Source organism: Fopius arisanus, unplaced genomic scaffold, assembly GCF_000806365.1.
Source record: "Fopius arisanus strain USDA-PBARC FA_bdor unplaced genomic scaffold, ASM80636v1 scaffold00095, whole genome shotgun sequence".
NCBI lineage: Eukaryota > Metazoa > Arthropoda > Insecta > Hymenoptera > Braconidae > Fopius > Fopius arisanus.
The window spans coordinates 36034-58568 of record NW_011887834.1 but is presented as its reverse complement, the minus strand read 5'-3'; the positions used below and the strand labels follow the sequence as shown (position 1 = coordinate 58568).

Genomic DNA, 22535 nt, shown 5'->3' with positions numbered 1-22535 from the left:
CATTTTGTTTATTTTTTTTTTTCATGTTTCATTTTTCATTTTGCAGAATTTCATTTGAATTTCATAGACTGACAGATAACTTTTCACTCAAATCAATCGTGTTCCATTTATATTTCCATGAAGAAAAAAGTTTTCTTACATCCAGAAAGAGTTGAGAAAAAAAAAATTCACTCATTCACTCTTTCCCCGTGAAATCAGTTTTAATCTCGATAAATAATATTGAAATTTGGTTATTTATTTCTCCTGAGATTTTATGAATTAATCCCGGAAATTGAGAGAAATCAGAAGATTTTCAGGGAAGAATGTGACTGTAGAATTGAGGAATTTCTCCAGGGAATAAGAAATCTTTTTTGTGTTCACGGGATTTTTTTTCCTTCGGAGGAGAAAGATGATAGAGGGGACAAAGGGTCGAGGTGTGAAAAAAGGTAAAAAGAGGGTTAAAAAAAAATGAGATAAAACATAGGTATTTTTGCACCTTCCCCAGTGGTGATGTAAAATAAAGAAAAAGTATTTTTTTATTGTTATCAATTCCGCGTCGTTGGCTTTTGGTGGATATAAAGTGTCAAATATTGTCATTTCATCCTGTCGTAAGCCCCCACACACTCCGGGTATGTTCAATACAACTATGCGAATCCTCGGTGTAATTCGTGTTCGCTTAGAGGGCCTTTTAAAATGCATGGAATACCGCTCTCACGCGACTCGACTTCTTTTTTACATACGTATGTACTCGGGGGTATGTGTACATGTACGAAGGGGGATACACACACGAGCCCTTTGAGCCGTTGGGGTCTGTCTGATAGAGTTCTCCATGAGGGAGATACTAGACCGAAGATGAAAAAAAGGATAAATGGACGAGTTGGAGAAAAGTTTGGGTTTTCCCAAAGGCTAAGGGGAAAGCCGAGTCACCACCAGTCGGCTTTTCTTCGAGTTTCAATACGATACCTCGAGGGCCTGCAGATACGTCTTGAAAAATTCCAGTTAAATTACGAATGATCTTCTGAGTATGGAATATAGCTCTTCATTTTTGGAGGACTTGTCTTTCTTTGCGGCGTTATAAAAATCATTAATTTTTCAATTATGCGATCACTGAATTTTTTTTTCGTATTGGAAATTCAATAAAATTGGAATTTTCTTGTGAAATAATTGATTTTTATTCTCAAGCTCTAGGTATACCTTCTAGATATATTTAATTCCGGGAAGAATATCAATTCTGGAACGAAGTACATTTTTTTCCTTGGAAAAAAAAAGGTGAAGAGGTTTGGCTGGATGAGTCCTCGGAGGTACATGCAGGATGGAGATGGAGCAACGATAGCTATCCAACGAGTACAGCCCACCGGTGTGAGTACATATGGGTTGCATACTAACCACTTCACGGAATACCACTAAATCTTTGCGAATTATCTGCCGCACACAACGTCACCTAACGAAAAAGCTATCACCACCACCACCACCACGGAGATCTCATCCTCTGTGAATACCTCTCAACTCCACGCCATTTTTATTTATCCACATGGCGAAAATTCTACTCCCCAAAATTTCCACTGAATTTCAACGACAAAAACTCTAACTTCAGTCTCTGCGAAATTGTAATAGAAGAATATGCAACGGAGTACCTCAAAAATAATTTGCTGAATTGACAGGAGCCCTTATTTCCCTAAAGTATTGAAAATCGCTGTGATTCGACGTGATAACTTATGTACAACCGTCAACCTTTCCCGCTTATGTTTTATTCCTGAAGTACTGAGTAGATTGCGCGCGTAACTCGAGTACGGGTACCCTCCAGCATCCCAATGAATATATCATCATTGTTACACACCCTTACATTTCAGAATTCCACTCTTGAAAAAATGAAAAGCGGCCATCATCTGCTTCCACTGACACGTAGAATTGCCCCCTCGAACATTTGACATTATCGAAAAATACATGAATGATTGACAAATACGTCAGATACATCGCGTCAACTCATTAGAGAATTGGTCTCTTGGATTCAATATCCCCAAGAAGACTAGATCAGAAGAATCGACTTATCGATTGAGGCAAAACAATTTTCCAATCGAGTCTCAAGTTCCCTAGGAATGCTATTCACCAAATAAAAGATAGCAATTCCACTGATACCTAAATCTCCCAGAATATCTCTGAATCTACGACAAACAGCCAAATTTTCATAACTACCTTTTTTATAGCTCTCACTCCACTCAATAAAAAATGTTCTATAAAAAATTTCACCATCTCCATCAGATTCAGAGATAAAAAATTTGTATAAAAATTCATCTCTCGATGCTTTCACCTCATCACGGTACCTCTTCGCGCCGACTTTTCCGGGGATATCTCAGAATCTACGGCAGATGAAGAAAATTTGTTAAATACCTTTTATGTAGCTCTCCCTCGGCTCTACAAATGTGGTAATAATGAAAAAATCGGGTATATGCGTTAAATTCAGAGATATTCCCCCTGAACTGCGACAGATGTAAATACGACGACGAGCGTTGCCATTCCAATAATTTATCCATTTATCCAACCATCCAGTTATTAGATAAAAATCAATTTCCATCGTTGGAAAGCAGTCAATCGATTTTTCCCGATAATTTCAATCAAATAGTGGACGTACTGACGTTGAAATCCACTGGCCCAGTTAATATCCCACCAACATCTCCACCATCTGCTGTCATCGTTTGACGCGTATCTAAATCATCAATACGCACGGGTGTAACGTCAACACAGGGTGTGACAAGGGATGATATATCCAACCCCCATGTCTTGGTACCCATTAAACATCACCAACACAGATTGGCTCTCAGCATACTGAGCGATCATCAAGCCGGCTGAGTGAGACTTTATACTTTTCAACGACGCCATCAACAATTTTCGAGGCAATTTCAACGCTTAGCTAGAGCTAAATCCAATGTAGCCTTCACCGTAAAAAACCAAATAGCTTATATTGTGGCACGTCCTATTTCACGTTGAGATATCCGTATGAACAACAAAATGAGGATATTATCATATTGAAATTTAACTCCATCCACTGCTCAAAGAAAATATCTTGCCAATTTAATATATAGTAATTGAATAATTAATTCCATTGGAATCAAAGTAAATCGGGGAAATTCACGGTTTTAGCGGTTTTTTTTAACCCTTTTTTATTTTTTCAAATTTTCCAATATTTTTCAGTGGCTAACGGTAAAATTCTGTTCTAAGAGGTTTATCACTCAATCGATATTTTTCCACGTCCTTCGACATTTGCTCGTTTATTACCCAATACCAATCCGAGAATCGATCTAGATTACATGTCTCGCTGATAATCACGACAATTACGTGCCGCAAACCGCGGCCTTGAGAATAATTCATTCTCGGGTATAATTAACACCTAGCCATCAACTTCTTCATTAGTTTGGAATAATCCGCGAGATGAAACACGAATAGATTGTGGCCAATAAAATGCTATATGGGATAGTAACATCAGGCATTAGTGGCATTAAAACTCACTTGAATTTCATGGAAAGATAATTGGAGAATGGAGTTGGATTCGAACGATTACCGCCCCATGATGATGAGATTCAGGGTAGAGGCAGGAAGTGGTGAGGAAGACGCGAGCCAATGGCAATTGGCAATATTCGATATTCCAGAAGTGACTTTCGAAGCGAATGCACGTTAGACTTTCAGGGGTGGTTTGGGGCCGGGGATTATCCGTTGGAGAGAATCTCCACGTTTGTGGTATCACGTACATACATGCAACACGTTTGAATACTTATGCGGATGACCGCCTCGGGGAGGGAGGGGGGTCAACGGGTATCGCGCCGCAGGTGTTCCACTTTTAGTTCTCAGAGCATTTTCACTAGTCGATAAATTTTCCCAATAAAAACTCACGATCGATCAATTTTCTTTCTCTATCAATGGGGTTTAGTTCGGATATAAATAGAAATTTGCGTAATTTTATAAAAATACAATAATAAATAATGATTAATTCATTGATTAATTCATTGATTCATTTAGCCTTAATTTGTCAGGTAAATCAATCCCCCCGAAATTTCATATTTGGTGCATTGAGCATTTTTGGAAAATAAGATATTCCGAGAGAATTCGAGAGAGCGTGTATTTCCCTCGCGACGAACAGCTCGGGAAAGCCGAAAAAATGTAAAAATTGAATACTCCCCACTTTGAGAGCTGTCTTCATTCCTAATGATACCTCATCAGATATTCCTGTCTCTCATTTACCGAATGCCATCATCCATGCTTTACCATCCACCTCATGTACCTCGTCTCTATCTTCTCCGCCACTGGATGCACCTCACCACCCACTGGGAGGAGGTCTCTTCGCAAAGCTCCCTAGCTCTCGTACAAACTGCAAACCGAATCTTCCGCCGTAGATTGAGTTCGCGAACACACGCTCGCACGCTTCCACTACTAGAACTAATCTCGTCTAGAATCCCCTTGTATCTCCTCACCTGTTACCCTCCTTTCTCCTTCCTCTTTTCCCGTCATTCCAGTCTTCTCGATTTCCGTTTTCAGCCGGAGTGTAGCTCATCCGGGAATTGGTGAAATTATATGACGGGTGTTCCTGGACAAGAGTTACACCCCATAAAAATCTATTTCACTCAAAAATCGAACAATTATCCGTTTTTACATTTTTCCCTAAATTTACTAAAATCAATTGACACTTTAATGGTCAATCTTTCAATGAACGTCTGAATCGAATCGAATTGAATGCATTTGTAAAATTCAATTAATCTGACTGCCCTCCACTCTTGAATTGTCAAATTAGTTTCTTAACTTTTCCCTTTTTCCATAAATAAAATTCTATTGACGAAAAACTATTTTCCTCTGAATACTGAATAAACCGTCTCGATATTTTCTAAATGCAATCACTCTAGTTAATTGGGTAAGCCCCGACCGACATACGCAACATCTAATTACGACTCAAATGACAAAATGCAAACCTGCCCAACAGGTTTTTGATCGCTCACCCATATTCGGCACAATGGTGAAAATAAATAAAAAATACTAGAATATTATCAAATGATAATTGCCGAGTGCATCAACTCTGAAATTGGCGGATCCCTTTGAATAACTCAAATAGGCCGTGAAAATGGCAGCACATCGTGAAACAGAAATTATGAGAATCACAAAAGTATCAATTGAGAGAACGCGATTATTCCCTCTGAATGCATCTCCACTGGGAGATACAATTCCCCGGAATTCCTATAAAAATTATTAGCACGGGGCAGTCGTTGTACCGTTGGCGAAGAGGTACCACAAACGGATGTTACGTGCCTACGTGTCTGTATTATTTATTCGAACGCCGTGGCTATAATGAAATTATATTTTTATTATGATTATTGTAACGAGATGATCGTTACTCTTGACAGATATCTCTGTTTCGTGTAACGAAGCACCGGATATGTCACAGATAAGATATTGTCGGCTCATTCAATCAGATGCTCGTGTAATTTTGATATAATTGAGGTAATGAATGAGAGAACTTCCGGGTTTATTATGGTACTAATGAATTTTAAACTGGAATTTTACAATGAATTCTCCAAAATCTATTACAAATCGTAAAAGTTTCCAAGAAAATTCAATTTCTCTACAATTTTTTTATGTATTATCGACAAATCCACAAATATTTGTGAAAATTCATAGGATAATTGGCCACGATGACGGGATTGACCTTTCGCCCTGTTTCTCTCTCCCCCTCAAGCCACAGGAAGTTCAGTAATCCATTACATAAAAATCTAGAGAACATGACTTACAAATTGCAGTTGTATCGCTTTCCGAATAACTCCACGGCGTGATTTATGATGAATTACAAAGTGTCAGGCAATCATTGTCGGTGTCGAGTTCGTGTAAACGAAGTACCCGGGGGTAAAACCCGTAAATTACGCGTCAACTACCGTAACTCGAGTGGTCATAGTGCATTCGAGAGCACAGGATATTCCGGGTACTTCCAAAGTGTACACCGAACCCGTCAGATAACCCACCTACGTGACTCTCATTACATTTTATTCCCTTGCAATACCCATTCCATACATTTCAATATGAATATCCCACTATTGCATCCCCACCAAATCCCTCCGCCATTTTTCATTGAAGCCGATAAAAAATTACAATTCAACGTACAAAAAAAAAATCCAACAGTTAATTATATTCATCCATCGCTGTATAAGCAATTGCCAATGACCGTAATATTCGGTTATTATGGGAGTTGTTATAATTTATTAGATTGAAATTTTTTTCAATTTTGATAGTCAGAGCAAAATTCATTATAAGGAGATAAAAAATAGTTTGGAAATTGATGAGAAAATGTCTTGGCCGATAGAGTTATTTTTTTTTGTTGTCAGAATGGTTTATTGTGTAAGGGAAAATGAAATGTTTTAGAGCCTAAAATTAGCAAAATTGAAATAGTCGCCTCGGGTTTTCTGAAGCGCTTGTTCCCGCTCTAGTTGTTGTACCCGTAAATCAAGCAGTTACTCGGTGATTACCGTGAAGAAGGCAAGAGAAAAAATCATTACTGGTTTTAATTGTGACAAAAAAATAAGACCACGGGTTTATTCACTCGAGACTTTTGGGCGGACGGGATTGAACGAGAGTTTCACTTTTCACTATTAGAGAGCAATATTTCATGACACATTCAAAGAGACAAGTACACTTATGCTATTTTATTCTAGACTAGAATCAACACGTCGCTGAGTGAAATAAAATTCAAAATTTTTCTCCGTGAGATATCGGAAAAAATGGACAAAGGCGAAAAAAATTGCATTACGAGTTTATCAGGTGGAGAGACTAGAGTAGTCTAAAGAATATGGACTTGTTTGATACTCAAGTAATATTTATGCAAACTGCGCACTCCGTCGTCCAATGGTCGCACTTTCTTTGCCCCCCATTCACACACCCCCGGACATTGCAAACGTGCACTTCTCATTGGTAAGTGTACCTGTATGAATAATAATTTCATATGCACTGCCTCGTGACCCTCACACATTACTCGTAAAGTTTCTGTTTCATGAAAATCAACGACGATACTTGAGTGCTCTACCCCATAACTTTGTCGCTGAGAGTGCCAGCTAACTCAGATGCATAGGGGATAAAACAGACGGGGGTTTTTACTACTTTTTACATTTTTTTCTGACACTTGCTCATTTTTCTTCTAATGAACATCTAGCGGAGATGAAAGAGTAGTGAGGGATTTTGGCACTTGGAGTTTTTTTTTGAGGTTTCCGCTATTTTCCCGAGAATATATTCTTTAAAGATTTTTTTCATTAGAGAATTCGGTGAGAATTAATGAATAATAATGAATAAATAGTTTTTATGTGTAAAAAAAGGGCTTTTCGAAATTTAGCATATAATTTTTATTCACTCATCCAAAGGTAAGTTGCCACTGTGAATTTCTGACACTTGGAGAGGAATTTAATCCCGAGGGGAAAATCATTTCCCCAGTTCGTACTCTTGTTGGCCTTTTCCCCGGGTATATAGAGATAGGTAACGGAATGAGAGACAATTTTCACCACTCTACGTGTTATCTCGACGGTGAGTATTGTCACAGGGACATTGTGGATTCCTTCGACTCATACAAACGAGCGAGCATCAAGTTATCGTCCAGACTCAAGTGGGTGATTTAAGCTGTAGTGGAGAAAGTTTAAACAAAGGTCGATGGCTATCACATGGATTTTATCTTTTTGAATTTACACGATTGACAGCTAGTTTATTCCACGACAGACAATAATCTAATCATAAAATCTCCATTTTCACTCTCAAAAATGAATTTATTCGATCGTTCTTCCATTTTACCAATTTTCCCATTTTTTTTTTTTTCAATTTTACCCATATCTTTTATAGATATCAATTTTTCTCAATGTTCAATTATCAACATCAAGAAATTTTTAAATAAATAGAGTGCAAAATTAATTTGTCCAATTCTCTAGATAGAATATAGATATTTGTACTGATATTCAAATCTGAATCCTGTAAGATTGACAATGGAAAAGGGCAGATGATATTCTCGTTAAACAGTAAAAACGATTGAACGTTAAATGCAGTTTCACTATCTCTGTACATTGGATTTAGTCGTATTGATTATATCCCAATCGGTTTTCAACGCTGAATTTAGCTTTTCGGAAAATGCCGGATATGGGTATTCGATGAGAAATAACCGGACTAATAAACGGTCGCATCCGTTGTCAATCGGATGTGTATTTGAGTTGACTGTGATCATTTACTGAAATACAACAACGTGTAATTCACCACAACTGATCCGCCTCGATGGTAAACAGAGCACGAATGTCGCTTTATTATCTTTTGCGTGTGATTGTGGGTGATGCATGGTGGTAGTATTAGCTCGATTTATTCCTATTGACAGCAATTTAAATGATTCACACACGGGATTTATTTTTTGTTTTTCATTCGTGTACCCCTGGGTATACACTATAATACTCGATGGGAAATCATTTGCTGCCGGTTAAATTGTTTATTTATGGGGAGAAGCTGATGAGTCGTGAATGAGTATTATTATTATCGTTGACAATTCTATTGAATTATTTTTCAAAGTGTTGGAAAAAATATTGAAATAATAATTCTCATTGAAATTCTAAACAAGTGACTGTTTTATTTCCCTCGGTCATGTGCCAACAGTGAACAAGCTGCATTATGCATTCTAGTGGTATTTTTTGAGAGACGAGGGCTCAGAAAAATTGAAGGCTCGTGACGAATAGAGACTGCACTAAAGTCCCTCAAGATTAATGGGCAATCTGTCAATTTAGGAATTTTACAGAATTTCAGTCGTGAGAATTATTTCGCAAATAAAGATTCAGGGAGAAAAAAATTTTCCAGAATTTTCGGGAAATACAAGGAAATATTTGCCGAGACAGATTTATCAGTCATGTTTGGGCTAAAATTCTGGGGAAATGTCAACTGGGGGAGATGATTTGAGGCTTGTTAAATCCGCCAATGGAGAAATATGGAGAATACATTCAATAATTCTGGTGGTGTACGCGAATGAAAATCCACCGTTTATTTTACATGCGCGTCGCACTTGTCAATTCTCCCGTACCACCTCCGTGGGGGCCTCCGTCCGTGTCGATTAATTGTATTTTCGTTGATATATTGACTGGCAGTCGAGTGGATCATATACGTCAGTCTCAACGACTTATTCCATACGTCAGAATTGTCTGCACTTGAGTTAATACCATGAGTTTAATCAAATGATAAAAATCGGCATTCGGGCATTAAGGATGAATTACTGATATCTTCCGAGAAACGGCTGATAAAATTCACGTCAAAGTAGTTTCATCATCTTGGAACAATTTTCCTTATTTCTCAGTAAACAATCGGAAATTCTTAATTAACAATCAAAATAATCATCATAATAATGATAGCACCAATAATTTATATAAAATATAAAATCAAGTTGAAAAAATATATACAGCGTTCTGTAAATTTTTCAAAAAAATTATCATTTTTGATATTTCAATTCCCATTGCATTTGTTTGAAGTAAAAATTAAAAGAAAAATCCTCAATGAATATAATATAAAATAAAAGTTAACCGGGGAAAAGTGGAAAAATTAATGAAAAATTAGGGAGTGAGATATAAAAAGGGTAAAATTACATGAATAATGATGAACATCATTAACAGGCGAAATAAATTTGGAAAGCTTTGAACAAACGCAAAGTCACCGCAGCAAATAGCCGTTGATGGTGTGATTTGTTTGTCCCCGCCAACAAACCCGGTGATTTTGGTAATACGTAAACGATGGAAGTGGGTTTGTTCTGGGTTGGAAACACACTAGGTGGTGGAATGGTATGTCAGAAATACCCAGAGACCATATTCACACGTTACAGGGTAACATTTGCAAATCGTGAGTGGATATACGATGGAGTGAGGCATTGAGCAGTGGACGGTTTCTAGCAATGGCGAATGGTGCTAATATTTACCAGAGAGTTGGGCTATAGTAGGGATTGTCGTATATCCATTGGGGAAATCGTTGAGACGTTTAACGGTTCTCGACATGTGCTTCTACGCGTTGTCATTGTAATTGTCACTATATTCCAATGGAAAACAACAACTTTCATCGGTTTATTTTACGAGAATTATTACGTTGCTTCCATTAATACACGGGTTCTCACACATTTCTACCCTACGCCCTTTTAGCCCCAACAAAATTATCCAAATTATTTAAATATTTTATCAGCAGAGTGAAGAAGTCGTTCACATTCAATCATCGCTTGAGTTTTTGAGAATTGCAAAAAAGATCGCAATGAAAATGTTGGTAATGGTAAAACCACAAAAACTACAAAACTTGAATAATTCAAAAAATGTGAAAATTTTGTAATAAATTCCAAGGATAAAACCCGTAAGATCAAATCGATCTAAATCGAATAAACGTAAAATAAAGTTGAGTTAAGAGATGCAACGAATTATTGAGAATACAGCCAAGTAATTGGACAATGAGTCATCGAAATAGAGTCGGTTATAGTGAACAAATGGAAATGCGAATTTCCACCTGATTTCCATATACTGGAAAGGATGGAAGGTGATGGGTATGTGTGGACAAGCCATTTCTCCGGTGATATACACCATGGAAAGTACTCAGCCCATTTGATATATTCGTACGTGTTTGATGGCATTGAATATACAGTGGAGGGTTTACGCGATTTGCTTGATCCTAAACCTCACTGACTTGCCAACTGTGTGGCATGGTGGATGACAGGTCAAGCGTGTATGTATGACGGGCATCATGTTTTGATTATGCACCAGACCTCTACCTGCTGGGGGCTTTGGCACGATTGTGAAGCAAGTCAAACTCATGTTTCACTCCAAAGTGTGCGGTTCTCTCTAATGCCGGGCCAATGCCCACCAGGATATACCATTTTCCCTGTTAATGGAACACCCGCATGTTACAATTAATCGCATGCGCTCCACCGACATACCGAATTTGAATAACTGAGAATTACCATTTTTTCACTCTCCATCGATTTTTACTACCATTTTATCTACCATACTATCAATGGCAGAAGACAAATCACCAGATAATCGCTATCACATATCAATTTAGAATGGAAAAGTTTGCCTGAAGAATCGATCAAACACGAGATGTTGATAATGAACAGGTAATTAGCTTTCGAGTTAAAATGGTAGATTACAAAAGAAAATTTTCACATATTATATCACAGAGACAGTAATGTGAGACCAATCCAGAACGTTAAATTACTTTCTCACGATTGTCACTGGTCAAACTGCATAATATCTTCTGATTGTCTATTGAATTGATTGTTCCCAGCCGATTGCGTAAGTGTGCGAACTCCCGGAATATCCGCGGAATATTTAACAACCACCGATGAGCCATTAAATTGGTAGAAAGCGATCTAGAGGTTTACGGTTTAATGCATATGAGAAACTCGTCTTAAAATTCATGTTTTTCACTTTGGAAATTACGATCCACTTAAGGGAAAAATAATGTATCGCTAGAAATCTCATATCGTCCTAAACGATTTTTTTTTTTTTTTTTTTCAAGAAATTGCAGATGTTCCAAATAAATTCGCCGAATGTTTGAAAAACTCTACGAATTATTGAATTGCAATGATATTTTGAATAATAACAAGAACAGATTTTGAGTAGAAGAAGATGTGTGAGTTATTGAATGGACTAGTGGAAAAAACCTGAACGATCCATTTTTTTCACATCAATGGAGTTTCCAAGAAATTTCCAAAACATGATAAATGAGAAGATATGGGGAATAACCATTTAATTTGTAGTGTAATTGAATGGGTTGATGAAACAGCCTGAGAACATCCAGCGGCTGTGATTGACGCGCAGTCGAGCGATAAAAAGTGTATGGGATAGGAACCATGTCACGGTAACCAGGTCGTGGCCATTCTTTTCGCGTTCATTGTACCATATGCCCATGGAAATTCGCGGGGTCGAGGGAAATTTTCCTTTGATTGTAATTAAATTCCTGAAGTTGTCTCTTTGATGCACGAGCAAATAGAATTTCTTTGTAATGGGTGTGACGCGATTAGGACTCATCGGAATGAATTGTAATGTTTCTTTACTTCGGGGGAAAAAAAAATGTGTCAATAAATCCAGGTAAATGTGTGTCGTGGGGCTTTGACACTATCACCCTCGATGGGTGCGCACAAAAGGCCTGGGGATCCGCGGAAAACGCGAGACACAAAAGGTCATCTATTCATTCGAAATGAATTACTTCTCTCGGCAATGGACGAACCATTGACTCCTCAGTTATTTTTCCAGGTGAACCCAGGGGTTTATTCAAATAATTATCGTAACAATTTTTTCGTGTCTGTGGGAAACTTGACGTGAAAATCGGATGGAAAATCACGTGAATTCGAAAGACATCGGAGATTTTCTATCGGGAATTTACGCTTCAATAAATATCGATCTTTTCCGGCTTGTGCAACAGTTCAAGCTTCAACTGGAAATAGTTGAAATAATTTTTCTTCACTCTTGTTGTTTTTGTATTCAAAATTCAATAATATTCCAATGGATTTTCATAATGAAATTCCACATTTTTTCGCGAATGGTATTAAAATTCAGTAGCGAATAAGGAGAGTCTGGATTTTAAAATTATAATTTTCAATTTATCTCGAAAATGATCGATTCCAGGAGAAATCGATGGCGGACTTTTTTGTAGTCGATGAAATGTCCGACAAAAAAGATCTCTCGATCTTTCCGTCTAAAATCAATAGTTTTCAAAAGAAATCGATACTTTTTAAAGTCGAAAATTTCACTCATCTCATCAGAGAATGTGAACTGGCAAATTAAAATCAAACGGTTATCGGAAATAAAAATTTATCGAATCGAGGGCAAATACTTTCATTCAGTGTCGGTTTAACGAATCCACCACATCATCAACATCTATAATTATAAAACCGAATCACTGAATACCGCTAATGTAACAGTAACTTATCACTCGTAGGGCAATTATAACTCCCATGATTTTAAATTATGAAGAAAAAATGGATTTACATTGCAGTAATTATCCGCAAACACTTCCCACGTGAAGTAACCCTCATTAATGTGACATTATAACAGTACCATAAATTTGCACATCGGCCTCCCAGTGATTCAACTAGACTTTTAGCTCTTGTGCGTGCACAGTTGGTACAGCATCGGCACGCAATATGTGAAAATTGGGTCGACAATTTTCTATATATATATAATAATAATACACGAAAAAAATGATGTAAGGTCAGTGCATTACCCTGACGAAAATGTACTCTTGAAATTTAAAATGATATGAGTGCCCTAAATAATTTTTACACTTTCAAATTCACACGAGCTGAAATTTCCATTGCATTGATATGAAATCATCAATTAAAAAATGTTCCATTAAAAATTGAAACGATTTTTCAAGACTATTTTGGAAATTATGGATTACGGGTGATTATAAAACCGTCCATTCAATTCTCTGATTAGCATCTGTAAATATATGATTTTGCATTGAACTTTCCTCACTCCAACAATTCTCACATTCAGCAAACACCATTCCTCCACTTTCCAATGCTTTGGAAGTCGTGGAAAAAAATTACTTTTGCTGAATTAACCAGCAACAAGAAAATCCACACTTATCAGAAGAAATTATTTCTACACATTTGCCAAGTAACTTTATCCGGAAGTAATTTATTATTAAGGGTAATTTAAAATATCCATTTTCACGGATGACACGGGGAAAAAAAATTCATCAGAATCACGACTATTGAATTATTATTTAATTTATTAATTAGAGATTATAGACACGAGAGTAAAATGTCCCGGGGCAAAATATATTTCAATTAACTCAAATTAAATTGTACTAGATTGAAGTGAATTTTTTTTTTTTTTCGCTTGGCGAAACGAGAGCGGCGCACATATCCCCTAGATCTCTTCCAGCCTCTTGCTCGATTTTTATTCATTTATTTATTTTTTCGCTCCTTTAACAACTTCGAGTTTAGAGACGACGAGTTGGCGAACGGGTTGGCCGGCGTGAAAAATACCACTGATGTGTGTCGCAAGAACCATGGAAAGCTAGCAACAACTTTATGTCATCCAAACTCTCCAAATCAAAAATTAAATAAGTCCTTTATTTCGGGCAATGCCCTAAATAAATTCCCCTTCCACTCGAAAATTCTTGATAAACAAATTTTTCTTGTTTTTTAATGGATCAATGTTAATGACTCGAGTTTTCTGGAGATGAAAATAATGCGCGAGTGGTTTTTTTTATTGCCGAAAAATTGCCGAATTGATTGCAGATAATTGATGACAATTTGAAATGAAGGAACGTATTTTGGAGTTATAGGAATTATTATTATTATTGGATGTTATAGGAATTTTAATGAAATTCTTTCTCTCATCAATCCCGCGATTATTCTTCAGAGCCGATTATCGAACCCTCGCGTATTAGCTCACCTCTCGTGGGATTTATCAATTTCATAGGCTCGTGAATAGTTGAGAGACCAATGGATTACCGAATTATCAATATTCATCAGTCAGTCCACGCTGGAGACTTGCATAACTATCATCTGCTCTAAAATCCCATCCCGATCACTAAATCCCCGAAAAAAAAAAATCCCTCTTCTTTAATATGTCTAAAAATATCTCTCAAAATCATCAGCCTTGTGGTTATTTAAAAAATCAAGAATTTCAAAACTGTCGGGAGTTAACGTTCCAAGGTTTCTCACACTTCGTTTATATAATAAAATAATTTTCATCCATTTATACCTAATAATTATGACACAACAAATTAATCATTCAATTATATGTTTTCCCTTGAAATCGAATTCGTCTTCTTCAAAATAAAAAAAAGTCAAATAAAGATCTTCATCAAAATCGAATACCGTGGAGTTTCTAAAACCTCCTTTTCCCCACGTCCAACTGAAAATAGCCACCACCGAGTGCCAAGAGCCAAATAATTCTGCCCCTGCCCCCAAGGACCTCAAAAAGTTGCCCAACAATACTCAACCAACTCAAACCTCAAAAATAAATGACTAATTATCCCCATAAAAAATTACGGCAAATGACGATATCGTAAATAATTGGCCAACTTTTCTCAAATCCGTCAATTGTTTGACCGCCGAGCAATTTGGAGTAACTCCAGGTGAGTTTGTAGAGACAAACTAATTAATTTGGAGAAGATCCATGATGATAGTTAACCCGGGAGCAAGATCGCACTATGTGGGTACACAAGTTTAAGCTGAGCCATTGCCGTCGCTTCAGGTTTACCTGACCTCGACGCGACCAAGTCTCGTGAATTATTTCCGTGCAAACATTACGTTGGGGAGTTCGACCTCGTGACCCCTTCCATCATTCCCCCTCAAACCCCCCCCCCCCACAGTATCCAAGAGTGACCCGCGATCCTGCCGCGGGCTCATCATACCCTCCCAAAACCACCCCGCACACACCCACTCCTATTCATCCTATTCCCCTGAAATAGGATATCCACCGCATTGTTGGTGAGTCCGAGAATTTCGAGACAATGGGGATAACGCAGTCCCCAGACGTACGAGAACATCCGGTTCTCCGGTATTCACTGGTACTGTTTACTCCAGTCAAACGACAAATTCTGGCCTTCTTGGTTTGTATCATATCTATAGACATTACCGACAATTGCCATACCTCAACAGTCTCATTAGCGTGATTAGTATCGGTCTTTGTTACTCGGACAGGCACTCGTCGCATGAGTATTTTCAAATCGCTTTGACAATTGCGGGAGTTATTCTATGAGATGATTCTATGTCAATCAATATTTAAGAGAGAATTTTGGTAATAATTAACACGCACAGAGTCATATCTTTTGGAATAAAAAACGAAATGATGGAAGGTCCTGGAAAAATTCAGTGATTGTTTCAGAAAATTTGAATGGAAATCTCGGTGAAAATTTCGGTGAAGAGAAAATTCATGAGAATAGAATGTTTGAACGAATCGGAGTTAGAGAAGAACAAACAGAAAAGCCTTATCTTATCCTTTTATCGCCAATTCATTGTTGTCCATCGATTTGCGTCAATTTCATCAAACATTCGGGGAGCATTTGAATAATAGCGATTGTAAATCATTCGTTGCAATTTAAGGAAAATCAAATTGTGCTGATTAAATTTGCTGTATTATTCGGGTAGACTCTGATGGAAAAAGTGTCTGAAACCTGTAGCTCAGCAGTCAACTGTGCATCAAATTGGCCATTTCGTTTCCATGTGCATTGCTCTGTAGCACGCAAACTCCCAATAGTAAATTCAAATTACTGCACATTAATCATAAACATTCAGTCAATCGAAAACAATGTGATTCAGCAATTTAATGAGATGCCCGGAATATCAGCGATTGCCGAGAGATTATTTGACAGACCCCCCAATTTTCAAGAAATTCACCAAAATTATATTTCTCAAAATAACGAAATTCTCTTGCTAAATCATTATCACTTCTTCGAAAAATGATAATAACTGTAGAGTTACTATTTGCGGGAAAATTTTTCTGCTTATCAGGAAATAAAAAATTGCTGAGTATGTTGTTGTCTTATGACTTAGAGAACTCATGTTCGTTGAATATTCAAGATGTCAACTGATACTTCCGGAATAAATTGTACATAAATTCAATGTGAATTTTGAAATGTAAAAAAAAAAAAAAATAAGTCATGAGTACTGAGTAATGGTAAATGAGTGACTGATGTTGCTGGCCTGTCGACCTAAATAGTTCTCACTGGAATAATAAATACATATTTAAAATCTTTAATTATTCACCCCGTGTACTGAGGTTTTTCCTCATTGAAACGTCGAATGAGAATTAATAATTCATAACCGAAAGCTTTTAACTCCAGCCTTCGAATAGACCAGATATCTCAAGTTATTCATCGCGTGCTTTCCAGTTAATGATGAGGATTGCAATGCATCCTGCGCATCGCTGAGACCCGAATAATGTCTTATCTCTGTTAAAGAGATTGCCCAATGATTCAGCGTATGTCACGCTTGCTCAGGCTGTTTGTTCCAAAAATACAGCACTGATGTTTTTTTTTAATATTTCAGAATCACTCTCCAATTTTGTGATCGATCGATAATAATACCTCGAATTAATCATTCGATTAACGCAATTCTGTCCGAGTGAATTTCACTATAAATCCTCCTCTGTGGACTCTCTGTGAAAAATTCATAACATCTATTTCCGCCCCTTCAATTTCAATAAATAATTATCAACAAATCAATTCTCTCGAATCGCCCAAAATTTTCATTCATTTAAATTCCCAACCTTGAAGCAATTAAAGCGTTTTATTAATTTTTATAACCGACGCAATGTAAAAGAACATGAAGCAATTCAAATATTTTAATTTCACTAAAATAAAAAAATTTTCCCAGAGTACAATTGACGAGGAATATTAACCCGTGTGCAATTGTTTTTTATTCCTTTGCCAGACCCCCACATGCACTATCTCTAATGGTGCCTCACACGTTGATAAGCGGATTCGAAAAAATAAGTGCCTGACAAACCGCGGGGCATTAGTCAAGCCAGCTCACCGAACTAGCACACCTTAAAATTTCAATGCCGAAGACATAAATGTGCGTTATACATTTAGATTTGAAAAAAAAAAAAAAAAAAAAACAGACAACAATAAAACTGCAAAATATTTATGAATAAAAATGAACAAGTTTCCTTGTCCAGCGCCAATAAATTGTAGCAATACATAATCATGGACTCACCGGACTCTGACTCCCTGCACCTCCCCAAGTGTCGGATTATTGGTGTAATCCTCGCCACTAATCCTGACAACACCACTTTCGGCATCAATGCCATCACCATTAAGTACCATATCCACAAGATCCGCAAAGTCATCGTACTCTTGTTCACTCTTGGAATTATCCCGATCCCCCGATCTCCTACCCTCCCTCACACCACTGTCCCTCGTATTCTGTGTCCCCACTGAGTTATCACCAGCTGTAAACTCTCTACTCCCATTTATCCTCTGCAGAAATTTACGACGAAAATTGTTGTAAACAGTATCACGATCAGGCTCATCTCCCATTCTGACTCTACCATGACTTGGCACCAAATGATGACCACTGTACCCCAAATCCATCTGCAAATCCATGACAAGGAGAAGTGTGAATAGTATAGCAAACGCACTGAATCCAAATATCAGTTTTTCCCTGAATCTCATCTTCACGAGCAATCCCATATTAACATCAGATGTTTTACCAAAGCAATCTTTATCCACAGCACACCTCACCTGTTGCTTGCCCAGTTGTGTCTTCAAGTCTTTAATCCGAGTCAATACCCCACTATCACTTCTCTCCTTATCAATCTCACTATTTTCACCATTAATCAACTCCTCGCGATAACAGCACACCTCATCAAAATCCCCAATCGATTTCTCATCCAATTCATCGGACAAGCAATCAAGCCCACTAATAACCCGATGTTCATCCAACAATAAATTCCCAAAATCTCTTATACCAGTTATTTTACTCGTAGAACACTGTCTCACTTGATTGTTGTCACTCAACTGATATCTCACTGTGGCATTGCACAGCGCCTCAGTCGATACCAAAGTGCGCCACGCTCTTGAATTCCCAAGCTTTTTCAGCGTTTCTCCCTCCTTCGTGTTATTAGAAACACGAGTATTCACTGAATTTGCAATTCTGCATTGTTGACTGTACGTGGAATTAACCAGTGGCTTAATCGACTCAAAACCTATTGAATTTAACGTTGGTCTGTCGATGTGGCCGGAGGGTATCGGCGCTTCCTTCACCGAGGCATTATCGTGTGACCTCTCATTGCTATCAGCAACAGCTAATGACCCAATGTAACGCAAGTCATCCGGTGTTGGTGAACGTTTGAGCTTGTTACGTCTCAATGCCGACAAATTTTTCGTTATTTTAGTCTTGACACTGGATTCAACAATTCGAGCACTCAGGGCACGTCTTCTTGGTGGTGCATCAAGATTAATCGATGAATTGTCCGAGCTCTCGTTGTCGGATAGACTTCTCGCTTGTTCGATCTTACGACGTAGCTTTCGGTAGACGTCGGTTCGCTCCTCCAACAGTTGCACGTTGTTCTCAGATCGAATTAGCTCGTCCACATCTTCCACGGAGATGCTGCGTGAGCTTGATCTTTTGGAGAAAGGCGAACCCGAGTTGATCCTGTGGACCGGCGACTCCTCCCCTGGGGCTGCAGGTCCTTCGAGTGTTGATGGATTTATGGGGAGTTGATCGGGCGTTTGTGGGACTGGGTTTGCTGCTGACAAGTGGTCTGATGATTTGAAGAGGTTTGACAGGCCCAGGGGACGTCTTTTGGGCCCCTTTCGACGGGCTAACTGGGGTACCACTGCCACCTCCTCGTCACCGCTCTTTTGGCTATCACTGCTGTCGATTGACTGCTGCTTTCGCCTGACTAGACGTGGACTTCTTCGCTGAATATTCTTGATCAGCTTCTCGCAGTTCAACGTCAGATTCTCTTTGGAGGTTTTTATTATCTTCTTGATGAATGAGTCACTGCGTTTAACCTGCAGTGGCTTGCCTTGTGGTGATCCGTCAATTTTTGGAATTGACACGTCCGGCAAGTCTAGCCGGTTGGTGGTATTAGATGCTGTTTCCTCGTGCCTCTCATTATTATCCAGTGGTGATTGACGGTTTTTCTTTTTTGATTTCGAAAAATTTCTCGATATCACCCCTCTGCTATCTTGTAATATCCGGTGGCTCGACTGTCGTTCCTCGATTTTCAAGCTTGTCGATGTACATCTCACGGTTGCCAGAGTTCCTTCCGTTTGTCTCAGCTGATTGATGGGCTTTTGGTGGAAGTTTTGAATTATCTGCCACTTCGGTATGCCGATAAATTTATCAAGTGGATACAATCACAGGTGCAGGTACTTTGGTATTGATGTTTTGCGAGAGCCGGATTATTGATTCTGAAACTAAAAATTTTGGTGATAACGAGTGATTAGGTAGAGGTGGAGTTTGATAAGGGACTCGATCGATGGGGTAAAGTTATCGAGTGCTCGGATTATTGACAAATGTTTTGATATCGAAGAATTTGTCCTTAACGATGCATTCAATATATTTATTCAAGTGATGACAAACAGCTGGCAATTTGTCTTCATTTATACGGCATTGGTAACATCGAAAGTCCGTAGGCAAAGACCAACTCATGAAGAATGGGGATTCATCGAGAATGATTAATTGAACTTCGTATTGGAGTAACTAGTACCGAGAGATGAGGATTGATTCAATCGTGACGAGTTATGTTACAAGATTTATTTCAGTCCTGTAATGTCCCGGATAGAAAAAAAAAAGTTTATTTATATAATATTTATTTATATATAATATAATATAACATAATATGACATATATTGTAATGTGATGTGAAATACTTGAATAAAGTTTGACCGTGAATGAATAATGAGTTCAATGAAACTGATATAGAAAAAATAGGGAAGATTTTGAGGAATAACTTGGAATGTTTTTCTTTCAGTATTGAAAATTTTGCCCCATCACAAGACTCTGAAATTCTCAAACTCTCTGAAGGAGTTGATGTACCATAATGACCCAGAATAGGCTTCTAACGCCAGCAATAGTGTCCATTACAGTTATCGCAGTGCTCACAGTACTCTTCCAATGGCCATCTCAACGAGAGCGCACCAGGTCACAGCAACAATACCCTCGGCATTTTATTCTCCCTTAAAAAATATTCATGAATACATAATTCAAATAACCCTCGTCGTTCACTGGTATCAGCACTTCTCCGTAACGAACTCTCATATTCAACCCGAACCCCGAACAAATCAACATTCTTCCGGTGTCTCGCGATATCCAAATGTTTATAACTTCCTTCATTAAGATAACCCTGAGGTCTTCACATCTTTGGGGAAATGGTGCTTTGAGAATTTATTGAATTGTCCCGCCCTAAAAACTGCTGGCAAGTGAAAAAAAAATCTCTTCGCGTTGGAATAAGAACCCGAGAATGTTTTAAATTCCAGAAAATCGTGTTCCATTTAACACAAAATTTCTGCCAATGAAAACACTCGAAGAAATTTTTTGTTTACTGAAAAAATATCCATCGCCTCACGAAAACCTCCCGGAAAGGCCATCGAAAGATAAGATTCAACAAATAATTGACATTTCCTTGTCAGATTGAATTAAAATCAACGAAGCGCTATTGCACGTACAGGCGAAAATATTTAATCAACATCTGAGCAGGATCTGACTAAGAATATGGAATAAGGAAATTAAATAAAATTTTTGGCTGTTGAACCCATGAAAAATTGATCTCGATTGTGTTATAATGACTACTATAATCACTACTAACTCAATTCACAGAATAAAATCGACAAATTGTTAGCGGGCGCTGATTAAAACATGAAAAATCCATCACCGATGGACCAATAATAATGGTAAATAAAAAGTGTCCGGTGCCTCAAAGCCAAACTTTCATAATATTTGCATTCAAGTTATTATGCATAAGGGGAAAAATGGAAAATTGTAATTGACATTTGGATATTAAGGTTGAGAGTATGACCTCGTTCCTCCGAGAGTGAGTACCAACGAAGGAACGTGATACGTATGAGTGTCACCAAACTTATCCGTGACTTATGGCATATGCATTACAATGTGATCCCTCAAGGGGGCAAGAGGGTTGAGGGCATTGAAGAGAAGATTGCACCAAGACGGGGATACATTAAAATTCCAAGCCGGATGGATTTCCAATAGTGATATTGGAGTGGCGCTTCAAACAGTATAAGAGTCGTATAAAAAAAAAAAAAAAAAACCCATTGAAAATTCTATTCGGCTTTTGATACGGATTTAACAAACGGTGAGAGGTTAAAATGTGCAATTCGTAGTGTCAGTTTTTATTTGACGTTTTACACTTTGAAGGATTCTTTCCCTGAATTTTTATAGGTGTCGATGGGAATTTTATGGGTACAAGAGAGGTGCTCGAGGGCTTCAATTATTCCAGCGCCATTTCAGTAAAATTGGATATCTCATTGTTTGAAAATCATTTCAATGCGTCAATTATCATTCATTTCGCAGATTCATTCTCCCATTCTCGGGGGCCTGAGAGACTAAATCCAATGGAAATATTTTTTTATTAAATTTAAGGAGATAATTCTGATGATTATTCTCAGATAATTACCGTAATTTGATTGATTTGGATAATGAAATTATTGGAGGAGTGATGTATAATGAATTTTGGATCGTTATGAATGTTTAATCTATAAATTTTCAACGGCTGATTTTTTTCACGGCAAATTATCTGAAACGAAAATTTATGTTCATTTTAGCAGATAATATAAATAATATGGGACATAATGACATTCCACATCTCTTTGTCATCGTAACCATAAATATCTTGACAATTCCTTTACACATAATTGTAGCTAAACCACGGAAATTCCTCGGTACTCCAGCAATTGATTTTCCCTCCCATGCCAAGTCCCATAAAAATCGGTTTTACTCTGACAAATGGAGCTTTTTCGCTGTTTTATTTTCAAGTGCACACTGCCCCACTAATTTGACACACGTCGTTTGTAAAAACAGACGGCTTGTTGTTTGGAAAGTGAAATAGGGACAACCTAGA

The 22535-nt window shown here is 37.7% G+C and overlaps 1 protein-coding gene across 1 annotated transcript in view; it reads right to left on the bottom strand.

Moving 5' to 3' along the window:
• LOC105270836 (uncharacterized) overlaps positions 1-19812 on the bottom strand; it is a gene marked incomplete at its 5' end in the record, with an annotated part of 29814 nt that extends 10002 nt beyond the window's left edge. Inside the window, 2 exons of the mRNA XM_011312029.1 lie at positions 17666-18042; positions 18193-19812. Of these exons, the coding sequence (XP_011310331.1) occupies positions 17666-18042; positions 18193-19812 (1997 nt within the window). The remainder of the gene's footprint in view (positions 1-17665; positions 18043-18192) is intronic.
• Between the last annotated feature and the right edge of the window lie 2723 nt (positions 19813-22535).